Raw genomic sequence first — 20,397 nt, forward strand, 5'->3', positions numbered from 1 at the left:
GATTTCAATGGAGAAATGGGTGGAGAGGAACCTCCTGAAATTCAACAAAGGGAAGTACATTGTCCAGCACCTGGGGAGGAATAACCCCCATGCAGCAGTACAGGCTGGGGGCTGACCTGCTGGGAAGTAGCTCTGCAGAGAAGGACCTGGGTGGTGGACAAGAAGTTGAGCGTGAGCCAGCAATACAGCCTTGTGGCCGAGAAGGCCAATGGTATTCTAGGCTGCATGAGGAAGAGTGTTGCCAGCAGGTGGAGGGAGGTGATCCTGCCCGTCTCCTCAGCCCTGGGGAGGCCTCCCCTGGACTACTGCATCCAATTGTGGGCTCCCCAGGACAAGAGAGACATGGCACTCCTGGAGAGAGCCCAGCGGAGGGCTGCAAAGATGATGAGGGGCCTGGAGCATCTCTCCTGTGGGGAAAGGCTGAGGGAGCTGGGCCTGTTCAGCCCGGAGGAGAGACGACTGAGAGGGGACTCTGATTACTGTAGACAAATATCTGAAGGGAGGGTGTCAAGAGGATGGGGCCAGACTCTTCTCCGTGGTGCCCAGCAACAGGACAAGAGGCAACGGGCACAAACTGAAGCACAGGCAGTTCCCTCTGAACATGAGGAAAAACTTCTTTACTGTGAGGGTGACTGAGCCCTGGAACAGCTTTGCCCAGAAAGGCTGTGGAGTCTCCTACTTTGGAGATTTTCAAAAGCCTTCTGGATGGATCCTGTGCAACATGCTCTAGGTGACCCTGCTTGATCAGCGTGGTTGGACTAGATGATCTATAAAGGTCCCTTCCAACCCCAACCATTCTGTGATTCTGTAATATTAATGTATGAGGGTGGAAAAATTAAGTCACTTTTAGTACAAAAAAAAAGAAAATCATTTCCTTTAGTAATAACTGGGGATCTTCTACTGCAGCCAGAATTGATTCTAAGTCGACAGGTATCCAAAAGTAGTTCCCTTCATTAATGTCTGTATATTACTTGCTTCCCCTTGTGTCACACCTGTATTTCTTCACTCTAGGCTTGCAGAGCCCTCTCCTTGCAGAGGACCCAGTTTATGGCCAGAGGTCAAAGGTGTTATAGAAACACCAAACAAAGTAAATTTATTGTCTCTGCACAATGCATCACAATTAGCATCTCTTGAGAAGAGTTGCATTCACATATTGCAAAACTGCATTCATCTTTCACATACTGCAAAACTGCATTCATCTGGTTGGAATTCAAAATAATTGTGCGGCGGGAAATGGTATTAATACTGAGTTCACCAGATAGAGGATAATTTCTTTTGAAATGATCTGGACTTCAAAGTTGCAGTAAAGTGTCACTATTCTATACACACAGAACTGCATGTTTGAACAGCTGGCTTGAGTGCTTTCATGTAGAGAAAGAGGAGCCTGGAAATGGTTATAAATAGCGGTTTCTCTCTGAACAATTTAGACGTTCCTGCATGAAATTCTTAACCTACAATTTAATAAATGACAATTGCAATGGACTTTGTCAGCCCTTTGGCACAAAATATCAGCACCATGCTGTCACACAGACAAAACGGATCTCAGAAATACTTCAGGTTTTGCAGTTGCAAGGCCGCTGGGTTTTGTCAGAAACACAGTAAAGAGAACTCCAAAACTTTTTTTTTCCTCCTGCTGAGAAAGACAGTTGCAAGAATCACATGCCAGTCTGCCCTTAAACTTTCTCTCCTGACTGTTTTAAAATGACAGACACAGGCAGCAAAGCCAAAAACAATTTTTTGCTAATAAGTAGGCAACATGGTTTTGTCTGGATAAAACATCATGCATCCAAATGTAAGCTATGTTGCCCCAAAGTCATCACCAGCCCCACTCAGCTCTCTCAAGCTTTTTGTATTTATTATCACGCCAATTACTAATTGTCATGTCAATAGTTAAAATGGCATCAAAGATCCAGACTATACCTGGCTCTCACTTTTTGCATTATACAAAAGGAAAAATACAACAGTTTCCAAAAAGTTGCCACTTATGAGGACTGCATCTTCCCAGTAAAAGGAGGAGTGAATGGGTAGTCTTTTCCGGCTGCTGTGCAAACTGAGTGGTAATAACTCTTGAAGGTCCAAATCTGGAGCTCAGTGTGCAAGTGTAGATAGGCCAGTAAAAATAAAGCCGAGCAAGGAATTCCAAGACACAGAAAGAATTCAGCATTAGTGACTAAATTACTTCTGGTGTATCTACAACACAAAGGTAAGAGAATAGTGAGATTTGCAAAATGACATCTCTAAGCCTTTCAGCTTCTATATCTCACAATGCCCAACTATGGTAGGGCTCTGCTCTGTGGTACAAAGCCTTGCAAAACTTTCTCTATATCCTAGGGGGATAGGATTGCACCAGGGATATCATGCTAGGACCATCCAGCAGGGCTTAGATTCAAAGCTAAGAGACAGACCCTACCATTCTGCCGTTTTGTACCTGACAAAGTTTGGTGCTCGTACGCCAGCAGTTGCATCATTGCTTCTGTGCAACAAATCCACATAATACACACAGCACTATGACAAAGTTACAACCTGGACTTAAAGCCTCGAGCAAAAGATCGTGCCATATAATTACAATTTGCCACGAGAAAAGGATAAGTGCCTTGTCACTGCCGTGAATCACTTCAGCTGTGCAAAAGCAGGGAGGAGCCACTCACTATTTTGCCCCCAGACAGATAACCAAGCCAGAGTGCCATACCATATATTAAAAACTGAACACACCTCAATTAACAAAGGAGGTTCATGTCCAGAGCAGGGGCAAAAGTATTGTTTTCGTGCTATTATAGTTGTAGGTCTCACGCACTTAACTTCCTCTGCAACCCTGCCTCAGAGGTCTCCTCTCTTTGTGAGCTGCCTTTAACCAACCTGAGGATCTCAGATGCGGTCCCTGCCTGTGCCATGCTGTAGCTGTGATGCAGCTGTGTCTGTGCCTAGCCACGTGCCCTGCTGACCAAGCCCCCAGCCTTGATACACAGTCTGGACTTCCCTGCTTGACCTTAGATCTGTGGACTTATCCAGTGGTCGGGACTGTTGGCTGGACTTGGTCACCATCAGCAGGCATGCTTTGTGCATCTCGCTCCCAGCTCCCCTACCCCTGCAGGGCAGCGCGCTTTTGCTGCTCCCTGACCGTTTATATCTGTTATCACGAGAATAAGGATTATGAAAACATCTTCCTAGACATAAATTTAGAGCACAGACTATTTATCCAATGACTTCTAAGTGAAGAAAAACTATGAATTAAAAAAGAAATCATGTAATTCATGTAAGATGCCAAAAATATCTTATATTAGGAAAAGTATGAAGTATGTTCTCTCCCACCAGATTAATATAATGCCACAAAGAATCTAATAAAGTAAGTGGCTCTTAGTCTTTAAAGGCCTCCTTGGATAATATTTAGTTGTGGAGTTTAAAAAGACAGAATTATGCCAAATAATTCTTTGTAAGCTCATGTAGCTGTAAAAAACTGCCTAATAAGAAAAACACATAAAGATTTATTAGGCTGATTTATATCACAAATAAGACTGACACAAACCTATTTCCAGTAGAGTCTGGTCTCTAGTATGGGCAGTGCATTTTAGTAGGTCATGTATATTTGCTTCTGAGTTCAAAATTATGATAATTTAGTGTAGACGATGAGTGTACACCTGTGATATCTTTGGTTGCATTATAAGAATTTTTGATCAGTAAGTGAGTAAATATGAATTCATTTTCTTAGTCTTCCCACACATCTTTCTTAGTTTATTTGAGCCTTGATGCTATAATCACTTTCTTACTCAATTAACTTTAGGCAGCTGTGTAAGCCTCAGTTTCAGTAGAGACTTCTTGCCTGTTTTAAGCTAAAAATGCACGTAAAATATTTCAGGATAGAAACCTTAAATGATGTTCAGTGATTATTTGAAATTACTATTTTCTATGACATGTACATCTGTATATAGAGGGCATAACACAGAAATGGAACAATAAATCACAGCTTAGCTCACAAAGTCACCAAATTTGATAAATTAGGAGTCAAGATGATATAGTACAGATTTCTCTGGGCCTCTCTCTTTTCTGATACATCAGATACATTTGAGGTAAGTCTATCTGGCAGAAAAAAGTAGTGTTTTAAAATAATGCTACCACAGAAGTACCTCCAGATAACAAATCTTGGAGTTAGACAGAGGGGAAATTCTCTTCCATACTCTTCTGCACTGCAAAAACTAAAATATGCATAACCAGCAAAACATGAAAAGGTGATTGATCTTATGCACTGTATTGAACATGCTATTGATACTATCACAATTTTTGGCAGACAGTTCTTCATACTCTTCCTTGAGAGATTTTTTCCTGCTCAGGATCTGATTATTCAAAAAAAATTTTTTTTGAAATCAAAGACTTTATATTAAGAGCTTAATTTGTGCAGCAGTAGAAAGAGAATAATCTAGGAGCTAATGTTGTAAGAGTCAGTGAAGTAACTGATGTGCTGTCATCAGCACAGAGGTATAGCCAGCCTCTGCCCCAGGCAGCTCGTGCTGTTATTTCATGGAATTTGCATGGCATGAAACAGAACTGTGTTACATCACTTAGTTCAAAGTATATTTAAGTCACTGGAAAGCCTTCCATGGCCTTCTATGGGTGCTGGATCGTACCTCAAGTGCTCATGGGACCTGCTGTGGTCCATCATGGCCCTATGACCCCTATGCTGGATTTCACAAAATTAAGTAGCAGTCTGAGATTCATTCCTTTGAAAGGAAACTGTTCCAGTTCCCCTTTCTGAGGGCACTGACTCCCGCATTCCTGTTAGAATGGAGAGAGGAGGATATTTCACCTGCATCAGGATTATTCATTATCATGCTGCACAGCAGTCATGCCGCACAGCAGGAAATATGGTCCATGATGAAACAATATTTAAGATTAATAGATAGGTTACTGAATCCTTCTGGGGCTGATTGACGGACTATATGAGAGCTGACCGGTCAGCTCCTATAATAAGCAAATGCCCAAAGGCCTCCCTTCCTACGACCCATTTAAGGGCAGGGTGCAATAGCTGTAGAGAAAGACAAACTGACTTTTGTAGTCAGCATAGGGTGCCTGCTCATAAGCCCCTGAAAGGAAAGAGAGCAAGAAAGCCGCTTAACTCTTCAAAAATCCTTCACCTCCACCCCCTGAGAAGGGAGAACAGACAAGAGAGTTGTTTACTCAACCTCAGGGTCAGCAGGACCATGAAGAAAGATGAATAGTCACAGGGTTAGGATGAGACATTCCTGTTGCCATCTCCAAGTTATTTGGCCAAAAGTCTTTTACAGAACTTAAAAACACAGAAAAAAAAAGAAAAAAAAAGAAGATGAAGGGGCCCACCCCCTTTGGCCCACCTTTAGATGAAGGTTTTAAGCTGAAAAAGGGTATTTCATTCCATGCAAATATTGGTTTTAGTGCTACTAATGGCAAGCCTAGCAGCTTGCCTAGCAGCCTAAAAGCTTATTCTAGCCTAGTTAGTAGCCTAGCAGCCCTAAAGCTTATTCTAACCGACTTCAGAAACAGCAATGGGATAAGAAAATAAAGCATGATCCAGGGCTTACAGTACCAGCTAGATTCAGTTTCCTGGTGTGTAACCACCCTTTTCTGTGAGCAAGTCACTTAGAACCAGGTTCACAAAGGTATTAAATATTTGCAGTCCAATGTTATGTTCTGTATGGAAAATCACAGAAAAAAGGTTAGAAGGGACCTGTGGAGGTCATCTAGCCCCACCTGCTACTCAAAATAGGGCCAACCTGAGATCACACAGTCTCTCTGAGCAATTGCTTCCAGCGCTTAACCATTTCATTGAGAATAATTTTTTTTTCCATTTGTCTAACCAGAATTTCCTTTGTTGCAACTTGTGATCACGCCTTTTTGCTCTTTTGCTCTGTTCTGTCCTCTGAGAAGAGTTTGGCTTAGTCATGGCTACAACCCTCTCTTTATGTAGTGAAAGCTATAGTAGGTTTTTCACAACAGAAACAGAATATTGAAAAAGAGCAGCTGATAAGCTGTTGATGCACCAGCAAGGAGGGAGCGGATGTTAGGTATAAGATACTATAAGATATTATATGCTATAGCTGCCTAACAAAACTATGTGTCAAGAAAAAAATTCTTCAGATAATTCTTGCTTCGAGTTTCTAAACTGGACTAAGCATTGTTCATTTTGGGATATCCCCAGAGAACATGAAGGTGGTCCTCAATCTTTAGACTTTCCCTACAACTTACAAAAGGCATTTTAAGCAATCTAACTCTGTATGTAATGGTCACTGTGCAGTATCTAGAGAACTATTTGAGGCCCTTCAAATGATTCACTTGGACTTCAGGAGAGGTACAGGGATTGGGGTAGAGCTCCTACCTGATGCTTGTGCAGATTCAAGAGAACGTGGAGAGAAGTGCTGAGTGCCTCTCCCCTTCTTCTGGTTTCTGAATGCAAAGTCTGCTCCTACATCTTTTCAATGAAAAGGGTAGAGGCCAAACTGCGTTGGACGCACTCAGCATCAGAAAAAAAAAAAAGATAGAGCTACTTATGTAGAATCTAAACCCTGTTTATAATATAAGCCTGCCTTAGCATTATTTTGAGCTCAATCAAGTATTGTTGTTTGTTAGAACTGTGTGTAGTTACACATTAACATATCACATAACTATAGAATTCTAAATAAAAACTCAGAAATTTCACGTAAGACTTTTTACGCTAATTATATTGCGCTGCAGTGATTGATGATAAATTTGGGATAGCTCATTTCGATCAAGAGCCAGATTTCTTCAGCTAAGGAAACTTGCATATGCCTTTCCTGTCATTGCATCTGCAAGACAGAGCAAAAATTCAAGCCACGTATTTTAAATCACATTTGCAGCTCATTTGAAAGGGATGAAATGTATTTTCTTTCTTTTTTTTTTTCCCCACAGAAAATGGCAGGACAAGATTAGATTTTTGCACACACACACATAGAGAAGTGCCCCAAAATGGCAGTATTACTGTAGAACATTCATTGCAGATCAGTGACTCCTCACGGTAAATCAAGAGCTGTGTCATCTTGGCAAAGAGTTGAAGCAGATGGAACTGGGACAGCTTGTGAAGAGCAGAAAACTACGAATGTTTGTCCCTCCTAGAGTAAGAAAGCATCATACTCAAAAAAGTGATGCAATGTAGCAAGTTAGCACATAGCTGACCAAAGTGGGATGGCAGAAATAGAGATCCCTGCTTTGGAGAGACACTGTTCCCTCACACCTCACTCTATGAAGCAGCCAATGGACTGGTAAGGAGGATTACTGAGCCTGGTCAATGGGTACTTTGATGAAAGGAATTCTAAATATGAGAACATTCCCCAAAAGAACTTAGATCTTAACATAATTTTTCTCTCATAATTTTTCTCTCATTTCCTTCACCACTGCATACTTTGCTTTGTAGATCACCATACACATGGTGCTGCATAATAATTAAATAAACTGATAATACATTTGGTTTTGTTATCCACAACAGCCCTTTGCTTCTTGAAGAGAGGCCTTCCAGGGAAGCATAACAATATTGAGTAAGAAGTTTCTGTGGAACATGAAGAAACACAGGGACAAGCAGCAATGGATCTAAATCAACATTTTGCAAGAAACAACATACGGCACCATGCATACTTAACTATTACTGTTATTAGTTATCAAATTAATATATCAAATATATTATGACACAATATACACATAACAGTTGAAAAAAAGGACTTGATTCACACTATCATCTATTTAGCTTCATTGAGACCACCAAAGAAGAGAGAATAATGCATCAGCAAAAATGCATAGTTCTCTCCCCCACAAACAAATCTGCTCTGTCTAGGTGCCTGTTTTTCCTATCAGTATGCCTCTTATTCCTTGGCACATGCAATAGGTCTTAAAATGTACTCACAGATCACTTTTAATAACAGGCCTGCATTCCACCTGAGATGTTCACATAAGTTTGTTCTCAGGTAGTTATTTCCATTAAAAAGCATTTTCAGCTTGGTTTATTTAGCTGTAGCAAGATAGCTCTGGCTTCTTCAAGGCTATCTTGAGCTTCCGTTCATCTCTACTTATTCTTCCCGAGGACAAAAATGGCATCCATTATTCTGTAACCCATAAAAACCATATCACTTGCCAGTGAAACAACTTCCCTAGGTAGAACACAATATAATGACAGTCTGAGGAAACAGTACTTCCTAAAAAGAAGCTGAATGCACATAACAGACATGATCTGAGGCTTCAGGGACACTGTTGAGAAACCAAGTGGGAATATACTTGGAACAAGATGTCCTCCAGCAGCTTCTTCCCTTAAAAGCACTTATTTTGTTTAGTTCTTGTATACATATGCCTTTGGATACATAAATGAAGGTCATATCATCAGGCTGCCAATCTTTTGATCTCCTGTGGTACTATTGCCAGAACTCTGAGTTAAGAGTGTTATTACCTTTCTGCCAGCCCATACGGCACATATTCCACTGTCACTTGCAAAATAATGTAATCCAAATGGCTTACTCTAAGCATCATTTTTCTCAGACAAATAATGAACTTTTAGGAACTCTAATTTTGTGCTCTGTGCACGAAATACTCTGGATTCTCTACCTTACCCACTTGGAGACCACTGTCTGCATTTCAGTCTGGACTCAGAAACTTCCGTCACCTGTCAGTTTTGATTGGAGTTGTCAAGATCTAATTCTGGGTCTCTTAGCTGTCAGAGTATCTTGTCTGAGATACTACTCACAATTTCATGTCTCATAGTTCCCTTCCTGCTTTAGAAAATTGACCCTTTGGTCGCTGAAAAAGAAAACAAAGCTCTCAAAATAAGCTCTGTCTTCTTAAACATGTAGCGACTCCTTGAAGCCTGTGACAATGAGAGGACATTGCAGCTGAACTTTGGGGTTTTCTTACAGTACCATGTACTGTTACATTAAGTTCCAGACCACTACAATGATACTGGTAGACATGGACACACAGATTTGGAAATCTGTCTTGGTCCTCTGTTCTGAACGGCACAGAAGAGCCAGTTTTGGTAAGTCTTAATTAGATAATTAACTTGACAAAACCCATTGAAACCTGAGTGCCTTAGACAGCTTAGCTGTCCCCTTATGCAAGCATTGGCACCACATCCTTCTATCCAAGGTCAGAAGTTAAATTCTGGATGAGTGGACAGTTATAACTAGCTCGTTGGATGATTAGGCTCAGAACATGTGATTAATGGGCCACACTCTACTTAGAGGCTGTAACAAGTGGATATCAGTTCATTCCGATGTTGAAGTGGAATATCCTGTATTTCAATTTGTGCCTATTGCCTCCTCTCTTTTCACTGGATACCACTGAAAAGATTCTGGCTCCATCTTCTTTACTCTTTCCCATCAGGTGTTTACATACATTGATAAGATCCCCTGGAGCCTTCTTGAAGCTAAACAATCTTACCTCTCGCAATCTCTTCTTGTAAGTCAGATGTTCCAGTTCCTTAATCATCTCAGTGGCCCTTTGCTGGACTTTCACCAGTGTATTCATGTCTTTCTTGTACTGGGAAGCCCAGAAGTGGACTGCGGTGCTCAGTGGAGGGGAAGAATCATCTCCCTCAACCTATGGGCAAAGCTCTTCCTAATGCAACCCTAGATGCTGTTGGCCTTCTTTGCCACAAGGGCACATTTCTGGATCATGTTCCACTTGTTGTCCCCTGGAACCCCCTTTCCTTTTCTGAAAAGCTACGGTACAGCCCAAGAGCCCACAGCCTGCACTGGTGCACTGGTTTATTCCTCACCAGGGGTACGACTTTGCATTTCCCTTTGTTGAACTTCATGAATGAGACTCATGTTGGCCTATTTGTCTAGCCTGCTGAGGTCCTTCTGAACGGCAGCACAACCCTCAGGTATATCAGCCACTCCTCCCAGTTTTGTATCATCTGCAGACTTGCTGAGGAGGCGCGCTGGCCCATCATCCATGCCATTAATGAAGATGTTAGACCGTGTTGGCCATCACTTTCCCAGGTGAGGCTGCTCATTCTGTAGTTACCTGGATCCTCCTTCTTGCCCTTCTTGAAGATGGGATTGACATTTTCTTTCTTCTAGTCCTAAGGAACCTCCCCTGATCACCATGACCTTCCAAAGGCAATCAAAAGTGGTCTCACAATAGCATTGGCCAGCTTCCTCGGCCCTCTTGGATGCTTCCCATCAGGTCACATGGACTTGTGTATGTCCAAGTGGTTTAAAAGTTCCCTAACTTGATCCTCCTCTACCAAGGATAAGTCTTCATTGCTCTGGACTTCCCCACTCATCTCATGGGCTTGGAACTCTTGAAGGCAAATATTACCAGTAAAGAGACAAAGAAGATGTTGAGTACATTGGCATTTTCCATGTATCCTGTCACCAGATCCTTACTCTATTCAGCAATGGATTCACATTTTCCCTAGTCAAGTGGGTTCTGTTCTCCTTGAATTAGTGAATGGATACTACTTGCAAGAAGGCAAATAGGTATAAAATGTGATGGGCAATAGCCATTCATTGTAACATCTTCCTGGTTTTTAGCTGTCATTGGCCACCAAAAAAGTGCAGAGAAGCCAGAGCTTCTCTGAAGTCAAAGGCTGTGTTTGGCTTTCCGGATAAGCAGAGTCAAATATCCTTACATATATGGAACATAAGGATTTTGCAGTTCTGAGAAAGACATGCCACTAAAAGGACTGGGCGTTAATGCTACCTGAGCAGTTGTAAGCTACTGTGTTAGAAACTGATCACAGCAATGAGTGAATTCAGTAGCAGCAGTGGAGAAAGACCTGGAGTCATAAGAACTTGGAGATTGCCAAGGATATGGGAATATGCAGAGAAGACTAAGGTGCTTGGAGACAGCTGTTATACAACACACAGCCCTGGAACTAGGGTCAACAGGAGAATGACATGGCCTCAGGATCATGGATTTGGCACCACGTCTCTGACAGGTTCTGTAGTGTAAGAGCATGCCGTTCCAAAGGAAAGGATATTGTACAACTGATTTAAGGAACATAATGCATTTTTACAAGTAAATTCTTCCATTCTGTTTATATTTACATAGCAACATCAAGCACATTTTGAAAAAGGCTAGATCACATCTGCATAGAGGTGGCTTTTTTTTGTTGTTTATTCTGGATCTCTGATGAGGGTAAGCTTCTAGGGAAAATGTGATGACACAGCTGAGGCTGTAGAAGCATTTACTATCAAGCAACCAGATGGTTATTGTACAAACTGTAAAACCTCAAAGTATTTTCTTGTAACCTCCAGCATGTGTGTCACTTGAGTGCTAAACAGAATGAACTGACCAGAGCCTCTTATTGCCGCTATTGTACCTCCTATACTGAAGATGAAGATGTAGGTGTGAGAGTGAGAATTTCTCTTGATTGTGGAGGTCACTCATTCATGGAAGAAGGGAGTAAGAAGAAAACATGAACAAAAAGATGCTCTTTGTATGTCTGATGTCACGCTACATAAATTAGTAGTTGGAGGCCTGGAATTATTTTTAAGTCATTTCAGGAAATGTATAGTTTTAAAGTGTTGTTTCTTTTTCTTTTGTTCCTTCAGACCACTTTTCAAACTGGAGTTTCCAGCCTTTAGAAAATGCTTGGGCTATCAAAAGGAATGCTATTCCTGTAATATTTCTGGCCTAAAAAGACCAAAACATTTGTCCTCATGAGATTTTAATCTGAAAAAAAGTAGCATATCTTTTCAAGCATGCGCGCTCTAGCAGAACAGATATTTAAAACACAGCTTATTAAAGCCTTACTGAAAGAAAAAAGCACTTCCAGTGTTTTTTTGCACCCCACCATTCAAATGCAATTGATGAAGTTTAGCTAGAATAAGCTTAGATAAAATAAAAAGGGTGACACATTTAAAAGATAAAGCTTACCCTCCAATAAGAAGATATGCAGGTGCAAAAAATTTGGACCTGGAGCCTCCCTTTTTCATGGATAAATTATGTCCAATCACAGAGGCTTGCTGCACAGAAAAACTCTTGGAGATTTCCTTTTCTGGTGTGGAATGCAAAATTCTTGGAGAGTGGAGATAAGACTCTCTCTCCCATAGCACATGCTTGGGCCCATCATAATAGCTCAGAAGACGCTGATATGCACAGAGCAAAACAGAATCTTTACCTGGTATAGAACGTCTTTACATGTGGTGCGACATGCTCTATATGGCTGTGATGAGAGTATGAAACAGCTCGACGCACCATTTGTACACTGATAGGCATGCCTGGTGTATATGGCATATGCTTAACTTCACCAATGAGAAATCCAAAGCACCAAAGGAAAGTGACTTACTCAGTTGGATAGAATCCATCTCAGTCCAAATTACTGACTACATTTCTTTTTTTTAAACCTGTGGTAACTATGTGGGTTGGTCAATTGGGACAAGATTATTTGGTGACCTAGAAATAGTTGTGGTAAATAGACATTCTCTTTGAAATATATGCCATTAACTCAGTCCTTTGAAATAAGGCAGCTAGATCTCATCAAATATATTACACAATTCACTGTCTTTCTGGCCAAGGTACGCTGCTCGAATTTGCAAACTTCCTGCATGGGTTTGGTCAAACGTGACAAACCTCTATGCAAAAAAGGAAAGAAAAACAATGCACTGCTCAGTCACAAAAGGAAAGGGGAAGAAAGCGCAGTGAAAGGGATAGGTGGCATCCAAATCAAGTGTTTGGTTTGGAAATGAACATATTAGGATAAGAAAAAAATAATAGTAATTTCTTCGGAACCCTTTGAATACCCAAGACAATATGGCAGTCAATAACAGATGATGCAAAGAGGAGAAAAAGAATTGTTTTAGCAGAAAAAAAAAGAGAATATTTGGAACTCAGACTCCCTTTCGTATTTATCTTAATTGAGTGAATCTCTTGGAGCATATACAGGGGTAGGAGAAGAGGGCAGATCGCTTTAAGCTCTTTACTGGCAAGTTAAGTCATTGGAACATCTATGCATCTTTTCAAGCATATGTCAACTTGTCTTCTACTACAACAGGGACCCAAACCCATGATTATCAAGTAGTTGGAATTAAAAAACAACACCCACTCTCCTGCCCCCTGCAACCTCATACATATCCAGGATCAGGATTCTCCCCCTCCTACCTCCATGCTCCCAGATGTGACTGGGAAAGCTCCCCCAAAAAGTTTCTTCTATAAAGTCTACCAAGAACATTAAAATATTGGATGTAAAATATATTATGATGCATGAAAAACAAAATTAGAATGACCTCATTAAGAGCAGGAGAAAACCCCCACCAACTTTAGCCAAAAGTCTGTAGATCAGTTATGATTTCATCCCTTCCACAAACCAGCTCTGCAGGACTGCCCTAACTGTGCACCTTCAGCTTCAGGAGGGAAACATGGTGGCATTGCGTGTATTCTGGCAGTTCTGAAGAACTGATCCTTACTACAGCTCCCTTTCACTGAGTCTGGAATCCATGCATAATGCCACAGTACTTACCACTCTGGACCACTCACTGACATTTCAAGGAATTCATGGTGGAGGATTTCTCCATGTATTTTCTCCTCTTCTCCATGATGGCAGAAGGGAAAACTAAGCCATATTGTTCTAGGATGGGCAGAAGAAAGGAGGGGAAAGTACAAACTTGTACAAACCCCTCTTTGACTTTCCACCTCTTATTGTCTGACTTAAACTTGTACCTTTCCTTGGCTTTGAAAATCTTCCCTCCTATATTTCAGCTTTTGTTTTGTTCATTTTTTTCCCCCTAGATATTGTAAGTTTACCTATTTACTTGTCAGGAAATAGCATTTCCCGTTGGGCTTGATCAATAGAGATCTGGTAAATTATCATCTTTTTTGTCCTTTTACTGACCCATTTTTGAAAGATCCATTAAACAAAGAGGGATAAGACCTGGAAGACTAGTATTAGGAGGCTATTACATGCTTTCTGCACGTTGAAGCAGATAGAAAAAACAACTGGTGGGCTTACAACATCAAATGAGACCTCAGAACCCACATCTGTAATAAAGAAGCGATCTAAGGTCTCTCCCATCTTCCTCACGGACCAAACAGGACCAAGCATTCAGAAGAGAGCTGTGACTTAGGGATAAGCTGAAGTCAGTTTTAGGCTAGATTAATGGTTATCTGGTAGGAGTCCAGTAGACTCACATGGGGCTCGAGCCAAAATCTAGTTTATGGGGGACACTAAAAGGGGCTTGGACCTTCTGTTTCCCATGTTCAATTATTGAAATGGCAGCTTGCAGCCAAAATCCACATTTGAGTCTATGTTCACCTGCATGGCAGCTGAGCCAGAATAACACAAAGAGGAGGTATTTCTGTATGACTTTTTACAGCAGAGCAGGTCCTTCAAACACCACTTAGTGGCAAATGCATGCAATATTGAAATGATAAGTTCTACTTAGACCATGCAAACAACTGCTTACTGTAAGCATACAGTGTTATCAGGAAGCCTTGAGAGAGGAAAGGAAGACTGCCACTATATTCACTGCAACTGGTTTCCTCAAAAGGATCTCCTACTGCCTGGTAGAGTAATTTATCAAACTTGTTGTTTCAGGTCCTGGAAAATTAATGTTTAGAGGGTGTTGCAGTTAAAACTAATCCGTTTAGAAAAGTGACCAGCAGTACAAATTTACTAACTCCAGTTTGTTCTACAAGTGTTATCAACCACTTCAGTTATTCATACAGATGATGCCAACTGATTTTCTACAGTAAATTGGCTGTTTTGTGTAGAAAGACATTTTAACAACTGTGACATCAGGCTCAACACTACACTAACAACACAACCAGCACAACAGCTGGTAACAGCTTGAAGATGCCTCTCAAAAATACATAATGGCTTTTTCAATTTAATTCCAGTGCAGTTTGATGATGTCCAAATGTTCTGCCTGGGACAACAGGATATAGTGGCTTTTAAGTATTCCTCGTGAAGTACTGTGCTCCATACAGACCAGCATTACTGTAATTGTGTTCCTTCTTAGCCAATAATAGAATGGATCATTGCTATAAACACTTAAGTCAGTGTGACTGTGCACGTTAAACATGCAAAGCATCTAGAAGAATTACTAGCTAAAAACAAATTTTTAAATGCATTTATATATTTATTTACACTCACTGTGTTCGTTCATCATGAAAAGAAGTGCAGTCTAGCTACTTGTATGCATCACATGAGCTGATCAAAAGCCACTGACAGTCAATAATTCAGAATTCCTTCCTTAAAATCAATGAGTCAGGAGTGCGAGGTTTATGTCAACGGCCTAATGACAGCCACGCTGTGTTCAGAGAGCCAAGGAAAGAGACAAATATTTACTTTCTGTAAACTACTGCTGAGCATGTTATTTAGGGCAAGAAAGTGCTGTTCAGCTTGGCTAATAATGAAACCCAGATGTAAATGAGAAACTTGTAAAACACTTTTTAGAGAGCATAAACATAATAAAAACTGTGGAACCACATACATTTAAGCAATTCATTTTCTATGTAAGTCAGAGAAAAAAAAAAAAAGGCATGCACCGGGTTTGAGTGCCAAGAGCTGAATAACACTAATAACTGCTTAGATAGCCTGTCACCTGGAAGAATAAATGCAACTTCTTTAAAAGGCTGGAGCAAATCACTTGGAGGACAGAAAGCAGCCATAAGTAATCAAAGTCAATCAAAATACATTAATGGAGTACTTAAAGACCAAGTATTTACACCAACAGGCAATACCAGATAGAATAAAACAGACTAAATATTTATGTACAGATAAATATATGCTTAATTGGCATTTGAACAAAGGAGATATGGTGAGGTAATTTATTAAAACACCAACATATTTTTAAAAAAAACCCGCAAACCCAAGCTGAACAAGATACTGCATTTGCAAAATTTTCATGAACACATGAGAAAATCCTCAAAAGTTCTCCATACTTCCAATAACATTGTATTTGGAGGAAGAGGAAGGAAAGGAGGGAGGCATTTTGCTCTTTACCTTTTTGTACACTACCTAGCTGTAGTGAAAGGGACTAAAATCTTCTTCCAAAAGCTAGTCAGAATTCTGAATTCTAACTCACAGGAGTTGTTGAGATGCCAGAACTCCTCTTCATTTTCATTCCAAAATAAAACCCAGATATTTTTGAGGGTTTTGATGAAATGACGACCAAACTTCATAAATTCACAGAAAATGCAACGGTATTTTAAAATTAGGAATCAGAATGTTTCAATTTTGTTTATATTCCATCACAACATATAGCTTGATCTACTAATCACATAACAGAGATCAAACTTTATTTTAATAAAACAGATGTAATTTTAGCCAAGAAGGGTTTTCAGCTGGCATTGTGAATTAGTCACTCCTGATTTTAAATAAAAGGTTCTAAATATTCTCTTATTGTCTGTCCTTTTTAAAAATGCAAGTAGCAGTCAGACCTTCTGGGACTTAGAAATGAATGCACCACTTCTTCTGAAACTCTCAACATAACAAAAAATTCCGTAAAAATCTAAAGTAGAACCCTGAAGCTCTCTAACAATTTCCAAAAATGCCAACTGAATTTTTCTCTTACACTTTTCTTCCTCTTTTTCAGTTTCTTTCCTCTTCACCTAGAGAAGTTGTCCAGAAGTATATAATTTCCTCAAGAAGAGGAACACCTGGTCAAAACCCTTTTCTCAACAGGAAACTGATCAAAATTTTCCAATTAATCCTACTAATGTCTCTTGCAAAGGCATGACAGAACTACAGCCCTCTGACAGCAAGGCAGGGCCATTGTTGCCTAATCACACACCGGTAAGCAGATCCACTGGACCTCGTTGAAGAGATTGCTGGATGGGTGTAGGCCAAGATGACAAACTTTTCTCCTTTAAAAATCTCTGAGTGCCGTTGCTGGTCTTCAGGTTAGTAGAAAATAAGTTATTCCTTTCCTATCCTTCATTAGCTAGCAATAATTTAATCCATGAGTTTTTTCCTGACATTGTTTAATCAACTCAAGAACATCTCAAGCTCCTTTTTTCCTCTTCCATATACTCTATCTGTACAATGGTATCGCAAAAAGGACCCGTACCATTCCTCTAAAAGCACTTTTAGTCATTCCCAGTTCCTCTTACATAAAATGGAACCTAGAGTTATAAATAACCATCCACTTTAGCAACAGCAACAGAATAAGGAAACATATCTAGCGGAAAAACATGCAATGTAAAACAGAGTTTGCACATCTTATTTTAACAGGTAAATTTAATGTCTGCAGATTTGCTTTTTCCTTCCTCTTTGGGTAAGTTTTTTTTTTTTTTTTAACATAAAGCAGAGAGGACATGTATCTACAAGCAGAATATGTCTAATTCATTACTCAGAAATAAGGTTGCACAGATCAGCTTGTAAAATGTTTCTGGACCCAGGACTAGGCTGTGGCTTTCAGCCACAGGTGCCTTATGGCGAGAGAGGAGTGGTCAGCCTCAGAAAGGCAGCACGAGGATATCCAGTGGGCTGGAGAATCCTGGAAAGCAATTGCCTTAAAGGAGATAGTAACAAGAAGGGACTTTGGATCAGGCATTAGTTTAACAGCAAAAAGCCTGAAGAGCAGAGTCAATTAATCTCCCTGTGTCTCCAAAAATGAAAGCCCACCTTAAATATCCAATTTATTACTGTGCACTCTGTTACTACAGGAAAGTGCAGGAAAAGAAACAGATGTTCTTTGTGCAATGGAGGGACTAGAAGAATTGAAGTATATGTCCCATTACTATCCAACAGTTACAGGGATTATTTATATTTTTCATATATTTGCAGTACTAGAAGGAAAGGAAGATTAGTCCTATTTCTAGCATTCAACACCTCATTGCATGATTTCAGGGAAAGGAAACTTGTAGACCAAGCATGAGGAGAATATTGCTTGTAATATAGGCCTGTGTTGAGGAATAGAAGGCATGAGATCCCTATTATGTGAGGCAGTTACAAATCAGAGTAACAACATTCTAGTAAACGTTTTGAAACAGGGACTTTAGTATTAAGGGAAGAATGGTTATACCTGCTCAGATCAAAGACCCTGTCAGGCTTCTGCCTCCGACTGCGGCAGCAGCAAATGCCTAGGGAAGAGTATTAGGCCAGGACAAATATGCAGTAACACTTTCCCAGAACAGTCTCCAAGTCTCCAGCAACCTAAGGAGACTTGCAAAATCCCAAATGTAATGAGATATTGATTTGTGACTGAGGTTGGGAGTCATTCCAGCTTTAACAAGATCCTGCATAGGAAGAAGCTGTCCCACGTCAGTAGGGATTATCTTTCCCACTCCTGACTTCTGAGCTTACTTTCACAGGACAGGGTATTTAAACTGCTGAAGCCTTCAGGTATTAGAAACTGGTACAGACCCATCAAAAAAGCAGCTGTGTGGCAAATCAAAATTTATTCTTTTTATCCCTGTGCCTAAAGTAGTTAATAAGATCCTGCTTATTAATTTTTATGTGTCAAACTGTTCCACTGTCCAGTCCACATCTGACTCATTGCAATACCATTCATCAGCTAGAAAAAATCATTTTCACCTGATGCAACAAATGTATCTTCATGGTATATGCTATATGTTGTATTTCTGTCTCCAATTTGTTTCCTTAATTAATTAACTATAATACAGTAGTACCTATTTGTCATGTGCACTTAGAGCATTTATTAGTAATTACCTGTGGCCTTTTCTCCTGTTGAAACGACTAGTTAGAGCTTTGGCTATTAGTTGTGTCATCGATTCTGTGCCAGTATCGGTTGAAGGGGGAAAATGTCTGAGCAATGTTAAATTTTTCACATTCGATATCTACTTTCCCCTTCAATACATTTCTAATGTTCCTGTCACTGTAGTTGTCTAGGTGTTGACTAGGTGTCATTTTACGTGTTTTTGTCTGGGATAGTGCTAAACTCTATGATTAATGTCATTGCCCATACAGGAAAAATAATATTTCAAGCATTTTCACTTTTCTCAAAATTGCATATAAACTTTTAAATCAGTGCCGTATCTCTTAAATGAAATCTGAGGCTATGCCTTCCAGGAATACAGAGAGATTTGGCTGGGTTGCAGGAGCATACACTCAGTAATTACAGAAAGACCTTTCACTGAAAGGCCATAAAGGCTATGCTGGCAAAACTAGACATTTACTGTCAACTCAAGAGATCTAAAAATCACAATTTGCTCAGACACTTTTCAGGAGAAACCTCTGCACACAGAGAAAGCATCACATCTGTGTCTTTGCAGTGACGCCACACTCGGCACGATCCTGACACCACCACAGCGATGCATTCCTCTGTCCTAAATGCCTTCTGCTACCTTTCTCTGAATTTATGCTTCCCAGAGCATTCATTGTTCTCAGCTTCTATGAAGTGCTTTCTGTTGATTGTTACGCTCTGAAGCAACACTGAGAGAGCAGACATGCAGACGTGCTGCCTTGTCTGCAGACCGGCATATTTACGTTTTTTCCCCAGAATGAATGACAATTTAAGCTCTTAACTTGCAGCAACCTCCCTAAGTGAAACAGAGAACAGCAAGCTGCAGAGACAACGAAGAGCTGAAATGAAGAGTCTTTCCATATTAGGAACGCTTATTTTAAAATGAACTGTTACTCTCAATTTATGGAAGTGATTTGGAGAAATCTTACCTTCTATGATCTGAGCTGCTGAACCGACATGGATGGACAAGCCTAAGAGCAGTAGTAGCAAGTCCCAGGTCCACCAGGCATGCCTGGAGCAGGTGTACCAAAAAGCGGAGAAGGGAGGGAAGGAAAGAAAAAAGAGTGAGACCGAAGAGTGTAATGCAGAAGCATACGGGGGGAAAAAAGAAAGGAGAAAATTCAGAAGTGAGAGTTCTTACCATGAGAGCATTTTTTGAAAGTCAGTTGAAAGGCTTCAAGTGGGGAAGAAGTTCACTGAACATGAGTTATATGCTTATGAAAATAAGAAGTTAATAAAAACTGGAGCCTGCTGTTTCTCCTCCAGCGTCCGGACACAAGTGGAACAAAGGCAGCTCTCAGGCTCTCTTTCGGTGACTCACTGCACTTCAGAGCTCCAGCACTGAAATCTGACTCCGCGTAGACCTTCCTGTCAGACCACAGCCTAAAACTTCCTCCTTTATTTATCGAGGGACACCCCTTGCTAGCATGCATCATCCCAGTGCTATCCTTTTGTCGTCTTGCTGAAACTACATCGCAGCACAGCTTCTCCAGCTTGTCTCCCCTTCCCACTCATCACCTCCACTCACTCACCCAATAAAACATGACCTCCAGCATCCTCCCATTCAGCGTTATATAGCCAATATTATGCATTTTCATACGGAATGGGACATACCTCTGGTCATTTTAACCAGACTTTAACATGGGCAAGTTTTAATACGTAAGTAGGGCAGAGCAGTGACAGTTAAACTGCAACATATACTAGGCACTACCTTACAGTTCCTGCGTTACCTGCAGAGACATTTCCAACCACATCCTTTTTTATGACAATTTTTCCA

General features: G+C 40.5%; 1 protein-coding gene across 3 annotated transcripts in view; it reads right to left on the minus strand.

The window, feature by feature from the left end:
- COL15A1 (collagen type XV alpha 1 chain) overlaps positions 1-20,001 on the minus strand; it is a 155,462-nt gene extending 135,461 nt beyond the window's left edge. For 2 of the 3 annotated variants that reach the window (XM_068931313.1, XM_068931311.1), the window contains exons 1-2: positions 19,762-20,000; positions 19,550-19,632 (exon numbers count right to left, since the gene is read on the minus strand). In XM_068931313.1, coding sequence (XP_068787414.1) covers positions 19,550-19,632; positions 19,762-19,772 — 94 coding nt within the window. In that variant the 5' untranslated portion in view covers positions 19,773-20,000. Of the gene's footprint in view, positions 1-19,549; positions 19,633-19,761 lie in introns of all 3 variants that reach the window. The other variant, XM_068931312.1, reaches the window with a different exon arrangement.
- Between the last annotated feature and the right edge of the window lie 396 nt (positions 20,002-20,397).

The sequence above is a fragment of the Struthio camelus genome, chromosome 2 (assembly GCF_040807025.1).
Source record: "Struthio camelus isolate bStrCam1 chromosome 2, bStrCam1.hap1, whole genome shotgun sequence".
In the NCBI taxonomy this organism is placed as follows: domain Eukaryota; kingdom Metazoa; phylum Chordata; class Aves; order Struthioniformes; family Struthionidae; genus Struthio; species Struthio camelus.